The 15,212-nt window shown below is 43.6% G+C and overlaps 1 protein-coding gene across 2 annotated transcripts in view; it reads left to right on the top strand.

Moving 5' to 3' along the window:
• Window positions 1-251: 251 nt before the first annotated feature.
• Window positions 252-15,212, top strand: part of GNAS (GNAS complex locus) — a 788,088-nt gene continuing 773,127 nt past the window's right edge. Inside the window, exon 1 of one of the 2 annotated variants that reach the window (XM_069243430.1) lies at window positions 252-605. In XM_069243430.1, coding sequence (XP_069099531.1) covers window positions 359-605 — 247 coding nt within the window. In that variant the 5' untranslated portion in view covers window positions 252-358. The remainder of the gene's footprint in view (window positions 606-15,212) is intronic. The other variant, XM_069243431.1, reaches the window with a different exon arrangement.

Below are 15,212 nucleotides of genomic sequence, written 5' to 3'. Positions count from 1 at the left end.
CCCGAACCCTGGGAGGCAGTGTCCCCCAGCACGCGCCCCTGTCCTCGTCCTGCACGCGCCAGGCTGTCCCTTCAGGCGGGCCCTGTAATTCTACACATTACGGTAAATCCTGGTTGTCCTGCCCTGGTCATGTGACAGCTGAAGTGTATCTTTCCCCTGTTGCTTCTAAAACAAATTTCACTGAAGAGTGGGGGAGGCAAAGTGAGCCGGAGAGGAGCTCTTGACACAGATCAGTGTGACAGAGGAGCCTGTCGTCGCTCCCACCCCCCGGCACTGCTGCCAGCACCCCCATACCCGCCTGACCCCCACTCAGGACATGTCAGTCTGCTGCTGAAGTTACTCTGCCTCCAGGACCAGCATGGGGATGTGTCACAGCCTGCGGACCAGGCTGATCGGACCCCACCCGCCCTCCATCACCTACCCCATGAGGCCCCCGGCGGTGCCCGAGGATGGAAACACTCTGGGACCGGGTTCCCCGGAATACACTGACCCCCAGCTCATCAAAGCCTGCATTAAAGCCAATCGGAAGCGAAGCCGGAGCATTGACAAGAGCTTGAAGGCGGAGAAGAGGGAGTACAAGCAGACGCACAGGCTCCTGCTGCTGGGTGAGTGCCCGGTCTGAGAGCAGCGGTGCTGTCTGGGGGTCTGGTGGGGGGGGAGAGGGCTGTTTACTGACAATCGAGCGCAGCTCCATGAGGAATGTACGGGCAGCAGTCCAGTTGTGGATGAGCTAAGGAGACCTTCGGGCACTGGAAATAGTTTCAGTACAAGCAGTCGCAGAGTGTGATCTTGGGCGAACCTGCTGCCTGGTCTATCATTTGGATGAGTCGTCGTTGCCCTCGTTTCTAGGAGTTACGGAGCCGACAGTCTTTGGGCTGCTGGTAATCGGGGGAATAAGAGCAGACACATCTCCCTGTACTAACGGCAGGGATGCTGTGGTTGAACTGTGGGCTTTGCCTTGCTGTCATCTGAGTGGGTTGCTTAGGGTGACCTGGCACTCATGCCTAGCTGCACTATTGCTTTTGACATGTTGCTGGAAGAAAGGCAAACACCCCCTCACCCCCCCCCCCCGTGTGTTTGTCAGTGTTGATTCTGAATAAGCTGTGGTAGCTACTGGCACAGACTTGTGGTGGGGTGCTGCTAAAAAAGGGAGCCCACAGGCTGTTGCTGCTGCTTAAGGCTCCTGTGCGTTGCCAGAGTCTTATAATAAAGTTTCCTGATCATCTGTATTTTGTAAGATATGTTTAATGGTGTCTGGGGCACAAACAGGAGAGGTCTGCCTAGCCAGGCAGCATAGATCACCTGCATTATATCTCATGGACAGCCAAGTCACAGGCGCATGTGATGTCATGACATTTTACCTAATGTTACCCTTTCCCATCAGGACTGCCACTTTACAACACAGGGTTAATTGGAATGAGGGTTGGGGATTATTGCCCCGGTTACTTACCAGTGATCTTTATTACTCCCAAGTCTTCCTCGTCACAGTCCTTCCCAGTGAGCACTCAGTGTTAAATGGACAGAACCACCCCAAGGAAGTAAAAAGCAACATGAGCGGTGTGAATTGCTGGCATCACTATTGTTTTAGATGAATGCTGTGAATATTGGCATCAGTGTTGCTGTGGATTGTTGCTGTGTGTTATTGACATCAGTACTACTTAAGATCAGTGCTTTGCAATTTTGGCATGCCTGCTGTGAATGTATGTCTTCGATTCTGCTTCAGATGACCGCTGTGGATTTTGACATCATTACCACTTTGGAGAAGCACCATTGTTATCGGTTTCAGTGCTGCTTTGGATGATCGCCGTTGGTGGTTGGCGTCAGTGATGCATGGAATGAGTGCAGTGGATTACTGCCTGCAGTGCTGTTTTCAGTGAGTGCTGTGATTGACTGACACCAGACTGGCTAGGTTGAATGGTGGTTTGATTTGCTGGCCTCCGAGCAGACATACAGGTGTAAATCTCGTTTGAGGAAGGATACAGGCAGTCGCTGCTTTGGATGGTGTGAGTGATGAATCGGGGTTGCCACAGGAGTGATTGTTAAATGAGACACACAAGCTGTTGCTGAGTGAACCCTCTTGTCTGATGGGAAGGATGACATTGATAGGTTTTTGAAGGCACCGATTTTATTCAGTGCTCCTTAGAGTGAGTTATGAAGTGGTAAACATGTTTAGGGCTGCCCAAGAGGGTGTCCAAGCTAACATCTAGTCTGTTATATGCTGCGTGGGATGAGCTTTGGTTCTGATAAACAGCAGTGCTACATTTAGGACCTGGTAAAAAGGGCTCTGACTCCACTGCTTGTTCGGAGGGTTATGGAGCAGGATGGTCTGGTCAGTTGAAATAAAAGGCGTGAGTCCAAGCTAAGATAGGAGTGTCTCCTTCCGCGGGTTAGACACTTTGGGCCAGATGTACCAAAGGATTTTACCCATTCTGTGTCTATGGGAAAAAGCTTTCGTACATATGGCCCTTTGTCTCTTACTGGTTCTACTCTGCAGTTGTTATGGGGCTGGGTCTAATCCCCTAGGGCAGAAATATGGAGACAGGCGTTCAGGCACTTGCCACAAGTAACTGTCCCCAGGAAGCTGTATGAAGGTAGGACCAGTGTGTGATTGAGGACATGGGACTTGGGTCTGCTGGCAGCAATGAGAGAGGGCCCCACACTGCCCCCAGCGTGCGCTGTGGAAGAGTAGCTAACACTCTGTACTCTCTACACACCCAATCATTGGTTTCTTGGCAGAGGCTTCCATACTTGGCCCCACTGAATGTTACTTAGAATGGGATATTAATGGGCTGGTCACTAACCATGTAGGAAATTGACCTGTACCACCACCCCTTACTACATAGGCTACAGCACCCTGGTGGGACTGGGTCAGCATTGCACTCTCACGCTGGTGGTGAGAGGTTATATCTCTGTGCCAGACCACAAAAGGTTATAATGCCCACTGCCGCGGCCGAGGTTGGGTTTAAAGAGTGCCAGAGGTGAGTGCTGCTGTGGATGAGGTGTGAACAGGTGCGGCAGCGGGCGCAGATACTGCAGGTGGAATGGACAGGAGCATTCATGGAGGAACTAGCGGGCACGGGGGAGTAATCATAGTGTAGGAGAAAAGGTGGAGTTTGATATGTAGCAACAGGGAAGGACATGGACAAACTATATTCTCCTGGGAGCCTTCACCTGCTAAATCAATGATTTATGAGTGCAGCAAGAAGAATCGAAGCACCCATTGAATGTGTGTGTGAAAAATCTACATGTGAAAGAATACTTGTCAATTTTTATAATGATGATTATGTATGAATTTATCATCTGTGTACCTGAGTATTGATCAACTAGTTTATTGTCAAAAGCTTTTTACTTGGACTTATCAATATTTGTGTGCTTCAATGTATATATTTATGAATCAATCTATTGTAAATTTGTCACTCTTCTCTCTATAGTTGTATTTATCATAAATGCCTATTAACATAATCATTACTCGTTAGGTAGCTGGTCATTTGTCAACACTAGTTATGTATCTATGAATTGATACTTACTGTCTACTTAAATGAATTTATCATCAATAACACTGAATTATTTGTCCACTTCTTGTCATCTGGCAGTTTGTCACTTGTCTTTTAGTCTGAATGTGTCAGGTTTAGTCATGAAGGTCCCCATAAACAGATCTATGTTTAAATGTTTGGTCAGTATCGTAGTATCTGTACATTTATCATGAATACCTGTCGGTTTATTGATAATCTGCTGACCAATTGATTTGCTAATACTATCGTTTAATCTATAAACTCATCTATGAGTGAATGATGAATAACGTTTTAGTTATTAAGTCAAGGTAAATATCTATAATTGTAGATATAGAGTTATTGCAAATTTCTAGACATAAGTGAACTCACGGGCAGTACCCCTATGAATGCGTGCAGGGGCTGCATGGTAGGAACCAAAAGCAGAGCCCCCAGCTGTACCTCCTTGTCGAGCCTTGGGCACTAGATCTGTAAGATCAGAAAAGACTTGGTGCAGAGGAGAGTGGTCGGCAGACATTACAGTGCAGGATACCATTGCGACATCTGGTAGATCATTTCCTTTTAGGAACAGATTTGTTGGCAAATGTAGGTCACACAGAGGACGACCTTAGTCATGAGGTCAGGGATTCTATATAAATCTTATGTTTTTGTGCCAACAGTAATGAAGCAGGTTACGCTGACGGAACTACAGGTAAAGAGGATTCCATGTGTCAAGTATTAAAGATTGGAAGAGGAGAATTGAAATTTACCAATGTCAATTTTCAGGATCCCGAAAGCTTGAGTATCCCAGATGCTTACCCATTTTATCCCAGATAGAAAGCCTCCATGCCAGACAGACATGTAAATAAAGATTTGTTGTTTGCCCCAGATTTGGGACATCTGGCCACAGGGGAGGCGAGGAACATTTTTTAACAGGTCAGCACCCCCTGTACAGCTTTCATGGGTGCATCTGCAATACAAAAGCACAAGAAAGAACAGTTTCTTCCAGTTTTTCTTCCCAAAACGTGTCTGATCTAATGGCATGAAACATCCACTTTAGATGCTGTTGCTGTCTTTCTCTTCACTGGCTAAGGTAATCATACTCAGGGCTTTAGGGTAATGAAGTTATGGGACAAAATTACTGACGGACTGATATAAAAGATGCTGTCATGCTGTGTATAGGTTTTTAAAATGGAGATGCTTTTGTGACTGAGGTATGAGTGATATGTTTTTTTATAACAAACGAAGAAGCTCTATCTTCCATTGGGAACAGCTTAAAAGAACAAGCATTTGCAAAGCAATAGGTCTCGCATATTTCAAACAAGTTAATTCTCATCTTTTGACAACAGCACCAACAAGCAAAAACAAAGGAAAATGTGTGTGAAAACTGAGAAAAAACGACTTAACAAAATAAAAGAAAGTTCATTTAAAATAATAAAACTTTGCAATTTTGTTTGTTCTACTGGGTAAATTTTTCCAGTTACAAGTCTTCTCTTTGGTGGCACTGAAAGTTAAAATGAACAAAATAGTATGTCGATCAAGTCTGGTGCAGCGGACGGGCACTAATTAGGTTGAAATTAATTAGTGCTTGATCCCTGCTCCACACAGAGGAACGGAAATGATGCCAGGCGTTCCTTGACGAATAACGAGGCTGTAAAGAAGAGTGCCACGCAAAGCAAAAATTGGTAAGCGACAGACGGGCTCCAATCACTTTACTGAACACAACAGAGTCCTGCCAGTTAGACTCAAGCGCACATGCATGCACTCCCCGGCTCGACCCTAAAAACTAGAAGTTGACATAGTTTCATTAAGGTAATGCATTTCCAGGGAGATAAACCGAAGGTCACTTGTACCAGGTAAGATCGGTCATAAATTAATGACCAGCATAGAACTAAGGGCCATATGTACAAACACATTTTCCCATAGACACAGAATGGGCAAAACTGCTTGCTACATCTGGCCCTAAATTCATTAACAGGAATAATATATGTAGTTACTCTTCGCACAAATACCAAAAGAAAGGCACAAGAATTACTTTGCATGGTGTATTGAATTTGTAAAGTAGACTTCCTTTTCAGCAGGTAGCATTGATCAGAAAAGTTGTGCTGAAGGTGCAGTACATGATAAAAACCGTGATCATTTGACTAATGTACAACAGTGACACCAAGTGACTGAAGACTGGTTCTGGCTTCAAAAAGAGTGTCGCAAGTGCAACATCCTAATGCAGTCCAGTTCTGTCCAAAGTTGTCAGTGTTTCGCCCTTTATCGCACAAAATGGAAGTGTGTCTTATCAGGACAAACCCACCAGAATAGTGTGGGTGGAAATATATTTACCACCTGCACATAAATGTCATGAATTCTGTGGGAAATCAGGTTGCACAGGTCCTTATAGAATACTAACACAAGTGGTTTTTCACTAGACACACTTACAGAAAACTGCCTTCTTTTCCTGAACAATAACACTGTGCATGGAGAAACTCTGCAGTAGCTCAACTTCTTTCTGTAAACATTTGCCATTTTGCGTAGAAAAGCTTTACAAAAGGTAAACTTGCAGGGAAATATTCCGCAGCTGTTTCCAAGCTTGGCTGGGCCAGATTAAAGTGACCCAGTTGACAGTGAGAGGGTTGGGCTAATTTAGTGAACTTGGTTTCAAGTTTAGTGGCAAGAAGGATAAAGTCTAGAAAATGAACAGTGGCAACTGGGGTACGAGAAATGCAAGTTGCAACGCATAGGTTTAGAACCCCATGGTTTTTCCCGCAATCTTTCCTTATGATAAAGTTGCTAAAAGGGGTTCCTTTAGGTACTGATAACATTTTCTGTGGATGACACCGCTAAGCATTGTTACGTTTCAAATCCTGAGGGTATGGGGTCAATTCACTAAAACTGCGCCTGGTTGCTTCACAAAAGTGAAGGAAACCTGATACAATTTGTTGTTTTAGAGTTTCCTTTCCAGCACAAATCCTGAATTACGTTAGAAAGTAGCTCTAAAGAAACACAAAGTAACACTGTGCACTACTTTGCATCAAGGAAGCGTGCCATGCGTAGTACCTGGACATTCCCATACACCCTCCCGTGGATCTTGACAATAATCCTGGTCATTGTACGTTTGTAGAAAGGGTTTTGCATTAAAAAAATCACATATGCAAAGTGGTAAAGTGGTAAACATTGTCAAAACATAGAATTCTGTGCTGCAATAGTACCCCTCTAGTATAGAACCGATGCCTGACATCATGCACATAGTCTTGCACAATGGTGCAAGGCTGTGTGCATTGGCACAAGGCAGCCTATGGTAGTCCTGCACTAGAGGAGAGAGCAACAGCACCATATCTAGGTAGCTGTTGGGTGCTGTGCTGCGCTGCATGAAAAAATCTTAAATATACCTCTTCTTTTCTCTTGGTCAAGCACTCTTAACATGCATTGATGACACTCTAGTGCCTGCTAGTGTGGATGAAATGTGACTCCTACACCTTGTAGGAAGCTTAATTGAAGTGCCGTAAGTAACATTTCCTACACATTGATTTACACTGTTGTATGAATCATTGTCTATATAATGTGTTTGTGATGTAAAGCACTCTTACACGCAGCACTGGGATGAGTAGCACTATGAAATAAGGAAATGTGAAAGAGGGACTAAGGAGAGATTGGGGGGCACCATTTGGAGTGTAGTACTGAGGCAATCTGTGAAGAAGGTCGTCTTGGGGGTCTAGGTGTGCCAGCAAAGATTGTTGCACAGGGCACCGCCAACACTAATGCCAGTCCTGGTCTGAGGAGATCAAAAAGTGACATAATTGCAATTTAATAAATGATGTATAAAACAAAAGGATGTGGATGAAACACACTATCGAGGACAAAGTATAAAAAAAAATATTGACAGGTGTCTAGATTTTAGACACCTAACCTCTCATATAGGTACCTACGCCGTACAGATATCTTCAAAGTACATAGACATGGAGTTTGGATAGTAAATCTATACTTCCATATGTGCTTTTCCCTTTCCATATTATGCCCCTCAACATTCTGTCCGCAATAGTTTTAGACCACATTATTCTCATGGTCAGTATTCAGTAATACAGTCAAAATAAAATACATCCCACTTAGGAGCAGGAAATAGCACATAGGAGAAACTGCCTAGAAATATAACTTATTACTAAATGTATAAGAGAGAGCTAAGCATCCTCTCTCCATTGGAAGAGCTCGTTAAAGCAGTTGTGTACACTGATCCTGGAGAAAAATCTGCACCACACTGTTGGATCTGTGTACAGTCGGATAAGTGGCGGAAGGTGATAAAGGTGCTTGTATGTCACTAAGTAGCGGTCGAAATATTGTCCTCCAAAAATTGCATCCACTCTATCGCATACCCTCATATCATCAAGGTCCGTGGTTATTTACTATTTTATCTCAACATGCACTTACCTTGACTGAATTAGTGGTATTTGATAAAGCCGACAAGATATTTTTGTTTGATTGTGATATTATGTTATATCTGATTTTTATAATCTCAGGGATAAGGAATTGATGCTTACAATAGCTCTATAATTACCAGTGCAAAGCTATACAAAACAGTAATGAATTTAGAAAAATACTTATCTGAATTCAGCAACATTAACTTCTTGACTGCCCCATCAACATTGGTTATGAAAAGGTCTTGCGATGCCCTTGTGACGTACATAAATTTATTGGGCACCATCTACAACTGTTAAGGGCAGTGCCTCTCCAATGTTTGTACAAGGTTTGTGCACACATTGAACAAAGCCTCTTACACACAGTGTGCAGACGGAAATTATGATAGTTTGTATGGAAAATCTAAGGTATGTAGAGCTTTGTGTCTTCAATTGCTTAAGGTGTAAACTTCTAAGGGTGAACCAAAATCGACTATTTCAGAGCAAGGGAATGCTCTTGAGATGTTATTGAATGGAGGCTTTATAGACGATTTTTTCTAACAGTTTCAAAATGGAAAATTGTTTATTTCTAGAATACACACGCATAACTCAATCTTATTTGTAACCATGTCACTATATGTGTTTTTTGTGCTGAGTATGTTTAGAAAATGGCTGAATATGCTGATTACAAACACATTGACTTATCTGAAACATCCATCTTTTATGTTTTGGTTTAGTATGTTTGTCCTAAACTTTATCTCTTTATCAAGAACTCTTCCTTCACATAATCTGCCACAGGGACATTGGGGGACTTGCTGACTGACCAGTACATGACGAAAGCCAGTAGGTCTTTGAGAAAGTCAATCACAAAGCAGTCCTTCCCATGTAGTAATCCCTTATTTCCGTAAGACCTTTTCAATGTGCATGTTTAACCATTGTTGCAGAAAAGAAGGGCGGAAGCAGGAATGTGGTTCTATGCCTCTAGTTTGCATATTAATGCAGTATTTAGGACTTGAACATTTAGGTCCTATTTTCATTCATCTCATAATTATGTCATGTAAATCACATAACTGTTATTTTGGGGTACCAGCATAGAGCAGGTGGCCACTGAGTCACTGACAGTGGATAAACCTTGAATTGTGGCGCCCTGCTCTTAAAAAGTTAAGATATTTTTGTTTCTTATCCGTTTGCCACAGCAGTTTAAAAAATCCTGCCGGGGTGAAGGGGTTTGAGCGCTGCTGCCTCTGCTGATGTGGTTAGGAATATCAAAGGGAAGCATGACCCCCACGCTTGACCACAAGCAAAAAAATGAACTTTGAGTCTGTGTCTCATGGATGCCAGGCACCACAGTCTTTCACTTTGCCAGCGAAAGGGCGAAATGTGGTTTTTCCTAATGTTTCTACACAGCGCACGGCTTTGCCTTGTGTGTGCTATGAGATGCAATGGGTAACTGTTGTAAGCTTACCAGCTTTATTTTGTGACATGACATGGAACTTAGAGCATCATTGTGTTCTAAGTTCCAGTAGCAGAGCAGCATTCCAGGGATGTCAGTTAGCAGCTGACTGGCTGAGGGATAGCCACGCCCAGATCACAGAGATCTCTCATGCGAATAAACTGCAAAACACGTTACCTTGGTGATTGTATCTTTTCATACGGTACAACAGTGACATTAGTGCTTAGTCCATAAACACACTGGTTCTGAGCTGACTTGTTGGAGTTTCCATCCGCCATCTAGGAAAACCTAGAACCTGAAGTCAAGCGGCAGCTGAAAATTCACCCGTTCAAGGTTGTCTGCCACAGTAGAGGAGGGTTCTCTATGGAGGAGGTTTTGTTGACCTTGTGTGGGAACCCACAGAATCAGTTTGGTTAATGGAGTGTGCTTCTGGCCTAATTTAGCCCCAAGGATATGTGGGCTGTCCGACGACAATTACATACAGTCCTAGTCCAGCGACCCTGTGGAGGCATTATAACCTCATGTAGTATGAGATGCAGGGGTTAGGCCATGATCCCACAGAGACATGAATAGCTTGAAATTGCATACTGTTATGTGTACATTGAGGAAAAAAACATAAATACAGTGTGAATTCTGGCAGACATTCCATCAGCAAATGTGGGTGCTGGGAATTTCCCCTTAAGAAGAGCTTCCCTGTCAAATTCCATTTAGCCACATACTAGCTTGACAAACATGCTGTCCCGACAAGTTAACACAGAATGCTTATCTTTAACTGCAAAGCTGCCACCATTTCCCTGGCTCATTTTCTTGGCGTTAAATCCGTCAGACCCTCCATTCACCTTAGATTGGACATCTGTTCTACCACCATGTCTGCACGAGCTCTGGACCTTGGCGAAGCTGAGGTCTGAGACACAGGTGTCTTTTCCTGTCGCAGGGATCCACCAAATAGGGTGCACTTGTTACGGTAGATGTACCGTTGATGCTGTGGAGAGGTGTGGAATCTGCTGCTTTCTCAACGATGCTCCCTCACCTGCCTGCTCAAAATCAGGCACAAAGGATGTCTTTTGGCCATAGGATTCTCCAAGACTTGGACAGTTTTGTTCACAAGATTCAACAAAGGGTTTGACTGAATTTGTTAAGCCCACCAAACATATCAATGGGTTTGAACCAATTCTTTATGTCCGGAGAGCCCTACTCGTGCCTCACCCATACCCCCGATGCTTACACGATTTGTAATGTTGACAAATTGCAGGAAAGGCAATAAAAATATATTATTTTTGCCACAAAATTCTCTATTGGGTTTTCCAATCCTATTAAATAAGGGTAGAGGTCCTGTTTCAGTGGTCCCTTTTAATCGTGTTTGACATCAGTGTTTTAGGAAAGCTGAGTTGTTAACAGTGTATATTAAGATTCAATTTTTATATATTTCTTTGCTGCAAATTACGATACATGGCGCATTCCTGTTTTTGTACTCTCTGGAACATTGATGAAATTTGACATTAGCTACTTTTGGAATTTAGTTGCTTACAAGGAATGCAAACAACATCACATTGATTCAAAGTCACGTTTACAGGAACATTGCCTTTGGATTTTGACAGTACTTTGAGTTTTTTATTGGAGTCATTGTATATAAATGCTGGGCATCTCCAATTCCTATCCCATGCAGCAGGACCTCCTATATTTCTATCTTGTTGTATTGTTGTACGGATTCTGAGACCACATTCACGTGCGACAGATGTATCAAACTTGTTCACAGTTGCAAACCCACCTAATTAGCTAAACCAGATGGTTTGGGACTGCAAAAAAGCATTTTTGGGTTTACTTCATTAAAGTCTTTGCAAATTAGTAAAAATTAATTATGAATCGCAATTTTGAAGGGGGGCATGTTGTGGACGCCACTGACAAATTGGGACTCGCACCCTGATGTTTCACAGGTTTGCAACCTCTGTTGCGGTCGCAAACCATTGAAAAGTTACTGACTCCCAATTTTGGGTGGTAACTTATTAACCAAGTGGAAGAATTCACCTTTGCACCTGTTTCCAATTGAGTATCAAGGTGGCAACTTCGTAGAAAGTAGCCAGTGGTCCAGGAGACCATGATCTGCTCTCACTGAAGTTTTTAAAGTTGAAAACTTTTTTTTTAAGTTGCCCTGTTTCCTTAAAGATTAAAATTGGGCTTCTTTAAAGAAAACAAGTTTAAGTGCAAAGGTATGAGTCGTGGTCTGCTGACCCTTACAAGCCTCCCTCCCATTGTAGCTAATTCGGTGAGTCGCAATTTGTGAACCGCCTAATAATTATTAATTAGGCAGGTCATTCTGCAACCCACTCCAATTCTTAATTTTCAAACCAACTATTAATATATAAGCCGATTCACAAAATAAGTTTCTGGTCACAAACATTTGCTGTGCAATTTGCGACCACGTTGTGTGACCAGGTCTGTAGTACATTTGGCTTATGAAATATAAAGTGCTCTGGCACTCTCCAGGGTAAACGTTAGCACTATATAAAAGCCATAAATAAATAGACAACACACCCTCGGCATCTGCATTTCCTATAGAGTGAAATCCCTTGAGAGGGCCGCTCGGGCCCATGTTCTGTAGATAAGGATTTTAGGTGTTTCTTCTTCTCTGCAAATTCCCTTCTCCCTCTATCCAGTACCAGTTTCCCCACCAAGTTGTCCAACCTAGGCAGGATGGGACTAGTTGGTGTGTGGCCTGCCTCAAGTAAGGGGGTGGATGGCACTAATTATGGAGGCTTTTGCATAAACCTCTCTAGAATTTGTAGAGGCATTGGCACTTTTCAAACCTGTGATTTGAGGACAATCACTTCTTTCGGGAGGGAAAACACCAAATTTCTTAGCAGTGGACTTGAAAGACAAGGGCTTGCAGTAGAAGGGCTCAACATTGCACCCTATGTAGGAGGTCTAGCTTGATCACTGCTTTTATGTTCTGCCATGCAAGACCTACGTTTTGCCCCTTATAAGTCATCAACAGATGCAGTAGGAGTTGGCAACCAAAGGGGAGTTAAAATGTTAATGTTCAGTTCTTCTGCTAGGGTTGCCAAGTTTAAGGCCAACTTCAATAATTTATTTTGATATAATTTACTATTCTATAGCATGTATCAAAAGAGGGATCTAGTGTTTGATAGACTGGAGCCAATCAGAGGCTGACACATAAGAGAAAAGTGGGACAGAGGTCTTTCAGGAAAGATCTTTTTTCCTAAACGCAAATAACAGTGGGAAGAAGAGTGAGGTGAAGAGAACAGACACACCTTAGCCAGATGATGAAGGCCTCAAAATCTATGGACTCTACCACAGACATCTCACACTAGACTCTTGTGGCTGGCCTGGTGAAAAAAGCCTACAAAGTCTGTGCTACTTGGTAAAAAGTGCCGAATTCCAGGAAGGAATTGGTGCTGGAAGGAAAACGTAAGAGGTAAACGGAAGTCATTAAACTGTACTCACAGTGCACATAGGAGAAAATAAGACACAAACGTAAAGGATTGAGGCCAAGATAAAATTGCACAGATGTTCTACTTCCAGTTCAAATTCTGTTGTTAGTCTTTTTTGTTTGGCAGTCAATTTGACACTACATATTCTCAGGCAGTAAATATCCTGAGTTCAAAGTTTAGTTGCTTGGGAAACAGAAGGTAAAAGTGTCTAGGAGCCTGAGACATAGCAAATCACAAAGATCTATGTAAAGGCATACCAGGGTAAGGAACATGCAATGAACAGTCCATGCACAATAGACATGAAATAGAACACACGTTGATCTGAATTGGCCTTACGTGCATGGTATAGAAGTATGATTTTGAATACATTTAGATTTCCTCAAGAAATAAGCTAATGAAGGGATACATCCTACAGTAGGGGCCAGGCGCGTGACATAAAAGTCTAGCCATGGACAACTGAAACATTCTGGGTTAACCAGAAGCTGGTATCGGAGGTGACTCAGCAGACAGAAAGATGCTGTCGGTAAAACCCAAGCCACACTTCTTTTTTGCCAGAATGTGGAATCTGGGACTTTAAAAGACCCCTTCCTCCCATTCCACCCCAAAACATGGCCCAAGAGTTGACCCTCTCCGGCGCTAGCTGTGTACTTCAGCGAGCTCCCTGCATGCGTGAGCAAGCGGTTCCTCTGTTGGGCCTGCCCTTCAAAGTGGCACCTTCTCAAATCATTGGCATCAATTCACAAATGCATTTAGGATTGTGTGACATAGTACTCTCCAATTACTATTTCACGTAGTCATAAATGCTTTGGTGGCTTGGCCTTGTGTACTGCAGATCCAGCCTTGCACAACGTGCCCTGAGGAAGCCATCCTGGGGGGTGTATCTGTAAGTGTCACAACGGGTAGGCCTCTTTCCGGATGTTTGTGTTGCGAAATTTTGCCTAAGAGCTAACAAAAATCCATGACATCTGGTAAACATTTTTTAGTGGACGTTAGGAGTGATATTCACCCTTAAGGAACGTGCATGGAAATATCTGGGTGGGTGAGAAACATGTGTTCGTAAAATAGTGAGCAATTCAGTTTAAATTTGGAGCTGACTGTGGGCGCACATGCATGAGGAATATTTTTATTGGCTCACTATCCCAAATACGAGAAAACAGTGCCTGTTTGGTAAATAGTGGAATTTAGCACCTTCTTAGTGAGGTTACTGAAAATATTGAAGGCATTTGGATGTTCTAAATTTAGCTTTTATGGCGATTGGAAAATTGTTATGGGCGCTGTGTCTCTGCACGAGAAAGGAAACTTTGGGCTTTAAATAGACTTCTGCCTTTCTGTGCGCTGTTTTTATGTCTTGGTCATGATAATAAAAGTACTGAGGCACTCGGTGTGTTCAGCAGCGCCTGACACCCACGGGCTCTTTCACGGGGCCATAGACTACGTGATGCTACCCACACTCATTGTAGAACCTTAGGAATCCTTAGCATTTCCTTTGTATGGAGTTGAAAAGTGCTCAGCCCTTGTGCCAATGGTCAGGCGCGCGAGGATGGACCTGCAAGCATCGCCCAGTCCTGGCACCGTCGCTCAGACCATTTTATGTGGATGACAAGCATCATACCGACCTGACGTCGATGCTGAGGCCTTAGAAGATGGAGAGGCAAATACCGCCCAGCCCAGACATCGTACTCCAGCCCTCAGAGGATGGACGACAAGCATCATATAGACCGACGGGAGTTGCTGCACAGGCCTCAGAGGATGAACGAAGACCCAGCCTGGCATTAGTGCCGATCAGAGGATGGATAGTCAAAGCAGGTTACATTCCTGGCATTAATGCTCAAGCCCATAGGGTGTGCCGGGAAGCATTGTGTATCAGTGGCATTGAAGCTTAGGCAAGGACCAGAGCCCTGGCATCACGGAACATCATCACTCAGCCCTGGCATGGATGCTTAGGCCCTAGAAAATATAGAGGTAACCATCTGCCAACATTCAAATCGATGCTCAGGCCTAAAGGATGGAGGGGCTGCCATCGGACACCTATGTCATAAATGCTAATGCCACAGAACGTGGACAAGGAAACATTGTTAAACCCTGGCAACAGACCCCAGAAGGTGGCGGGCGAAACATTCAGTCCAGGAATTGCATGTCAACCCCCATAAGATGAACCAGTAAGCAAGAATCAGCCCTGGATTTAAAGGTTAGGCCCTAGAAGATGTACACACAAGCACGGTCAGGCCTAGTATTGTTTATCAGGCCTCATAGGATGGGCTGACAGATATCACCCACTCTTGGCATCAATGCTTGGCCCCCAGAGAATTGGCAAAAAGAAAGCCCTCCAACCCTGACAAGATGCAGAGGCATCAGAGGATTGATACACAAGTATGGGCAGCCCTTGCGTCTCAGATCGGATCCATAAGAATAAAAAGCAAGCCTCATCCAGCACTGCCGGGGT

This window comes from Pleurodeles waltl, chromosome 7 (genome assembly GCF_031143425.1).
Source record: "Pleurodeles waltl isolate 20211129_DDA chromosome 7, aPleWal1.hap1.20221129, whole genome shotgun sequence".
NCBI classification, from domain to species: Eukaryota; Metazoa; Chordata; class Amphibia; order Caudata; family Salamandridae; genus Pleurodeles; species Pleurodeles waltl.
This window is presented reverse-complemented; position numbering and strand designations above follow the sequence as displayed.